This window comes from Pelodiscus sinensis, chromosome 30, assembly GCF_049634645.1.
Source record: "Pelodiscus sinensis isolate JC-2024 chromosome 30, ASM4963464v1, whole genome shotgun sequence".
Classification (NCBI taxonomy): Eukaryota; Metazoa; Chordata; order Testudines; family Trionychidae; genus Pelodiscus; species Pelodiscus sinensis.
The window spans coordinates 10,307,980-10,310,173 of record NC_134740.1 but is presented as its reverse complement, the minus strand read 5'-3'; the positions used below and the strand labels follow the sequence as shown (position 1 = coordinate 10,310,173).

Sequence of the window (2,194 nt, the reverse complement as noted above, 5' to 3'; positions counted from 1 at the left end):
TGTAGCAACAGGGGATCCCTCTTGGCTGGAGCTGTTGCTGGTGGGATTGTGCTTTGTTCCATCCTTCACAGAGCTTTTAATCCAGCCCGATCCTAAGCCATCCTACACCATTCCCAGGTCTTTGGATGGTGCAAAGAGATGCAGCTCCATGGCCTGACTGGGAGCCGGGCCATTTGATACCCGTGTGTAACTCACTGCCGCTAGGGAGTAGCTGGGACTGACACTGGGCATGGTGGACATCCACAACATGAGAGGGTACTGTAGGCCATTCCATGTAACACTCTAATCCCCACCCTGTCTGTGTCCTTCCCTCCTCAGTCAACACACAGTGAACTGAAGAAGAAAATGTTCAACCAAAGCACCGTGACCGAGTTGCTGCTCCTGGGCTTCTCTGACATCCGGGAGCTGCAGGTTTTGCACTTTGCACTTTTCCTTGTGCTTTACCTAGCAGCCCTGATGGGGAACCTTCTCATCCTCATAGCCATCACCCTCGACCACCGTCTGCACACCCCCATGTACTTCTTCCTGGGCAACCTGTCCATTATAGACCTTGGCTGCATCTCTGTCACCATCCCCAAATCCATGGTCAACTCCCTCCTAGACACCAGGTTGATTTCCTATCCTGCCTGTGTCACCCAAGTTTTCTTCTTTGTAGTCTTCACTGCAGCAGATCTTGCCTTACTCACCCTTATGGCCTATGACCGATACGTTGCCATCTGCCGACCACTGCACTATGAGAGAGTGATGAATAGGGGAGCCTGTGTCCACATGGCCACTAGTGCCTGGATCACTGCTATTGTCTACTCTGCCCTGCACACCGGGAACACCTTCACGTTACCCTTCTGCCAGTCCAACGTCGTCGACCAGTTCTTCTGTGAAATCCCCCAGCTCCTCAAACTGGCCTGCTCCGACTCCTTCCTCAGTGAAGTTGGGCTTATTGCCTTCGGTGTGTTTTTAAATTTGAATTGCTTTGTTTTTATCATTGTGTCGTATGTTCAGATCTTCAGAGTGGTGCTGAGAATCCCCTCGGAGCAGGGCTGGCACAAAGCCTTCTCCACCTGCCTCCCCCACCTCACAGTAGTCTCTTTGTTCCTTTGCACTGGCTTCTTTGAATATCTGAAACCCACCTCCAGCTCAGCATCGTATCTGGATCTCACGGTGACTGTTGTTTATTCCCTGGTACCCCCCATGATGAATCCGGTCATCTACAGCCTGAGGAACAAGGAGCTCCAAGTTGCATTAAAGAAACTTATTGTGTGAAGGTTACACGCCAAGAATTAAAGTGCCTCTCATTGTGTCTTGACTGCAATTTCATTCTGAGCTTCTTCATAGACCAAAGAAACTGATCATGTGGAGGTTATTCACCAAGAATTAAGGTCTGGATTGTAATTTCACTGCCTGGACTGTAATTTCACTGAGCTCCTTTGTAGATCCAATAAACTGATGACAAAATTCCCTCCTTGATAAGATTGGATGCACCTTATTAGGAAGTCATAAAATCCAGACTAATGTCAATGGCATTGAATGAGTTAATTTTCAATCGTAACAGTGTAAGGAAGATCTGACTGTAAGTATCTGTCCATAAACATGCCTACAGACCTAGCTATGTCCCTTAGGATGATTATGAATTTAAAACTCAACTCCATGGAGAACGGTAAACTAAGACCCTGATCTGGAAATACACGTAAGCCAATGCTTAACTTTAAAAATGACAAAAGTCCCATGGAAAGCTGAAAGTAAATTACATGATTATGTGGTTTTTTATCTTTTGGATTCGGGAGTTATGGATGTAATTTTCAACTGGGCATTTAGGAATGAGACAACCAACTGTGAACTGAGGAAGAAAATGTCCAACCAAACCACCATGACTGAGTTCCTGCTTGGGGGGTTCTCTTGACATTCGAGGGCTGCAGGTTTTGCATTTTGTGGTATTTCTAGTGCTTTACCTGGCAGACTTGGTGGGGAATCTGCTCATCATCTCAGTCATAGCCCTCGACCACTGTCTTCACACTCCCCTGAACTTCTTCCTAGAGAATCCGATACCTTGGCTCCATCTCTGTCACCATCCCAAAATCCATGGCCAACTCCATCCTGGACACCAGGTTGATTTCCTACCCTGGGTGTGTCGCCCAAGTCTTTCTCTTTGTCGTCTTCACTTCAACTGATCTTGCCTTACTCTCCATCATGGCCTACG

The 2,194-nt window shown here is 47.3% G+C and overlaps 1 protein-coding gene across 1 annotated transcript; it reads left to right on the top strand.

Moving 5' to 3' along the window:
- The first annotated feature begins 345 nt into the window (after positions 1-345).
- Positions 346-1,260, top strand: LOC102458996 (olfactory receptor 14A16-like). Its single transcript, XM_014573757.2, has one exon. It carries the CDS (start codon positions 346-348, stop codon positions 1,258-1,260), a length of 915 nt encoding a protein of 304 aa, XP_014429243.2.
- Positions 1,261-2,194: the final 934 nt, after the last annotated feature.

Bases quoted from the DNA above. Each gene is read 5' to 3' on its own strand.
- LOC102458996 (XM_014573757.2), top strand. From the start codon at position 346: ATGTTCAACCAAAGCACCGTGACCGAGTTGCTGCTCCTGGGCTTCTCT.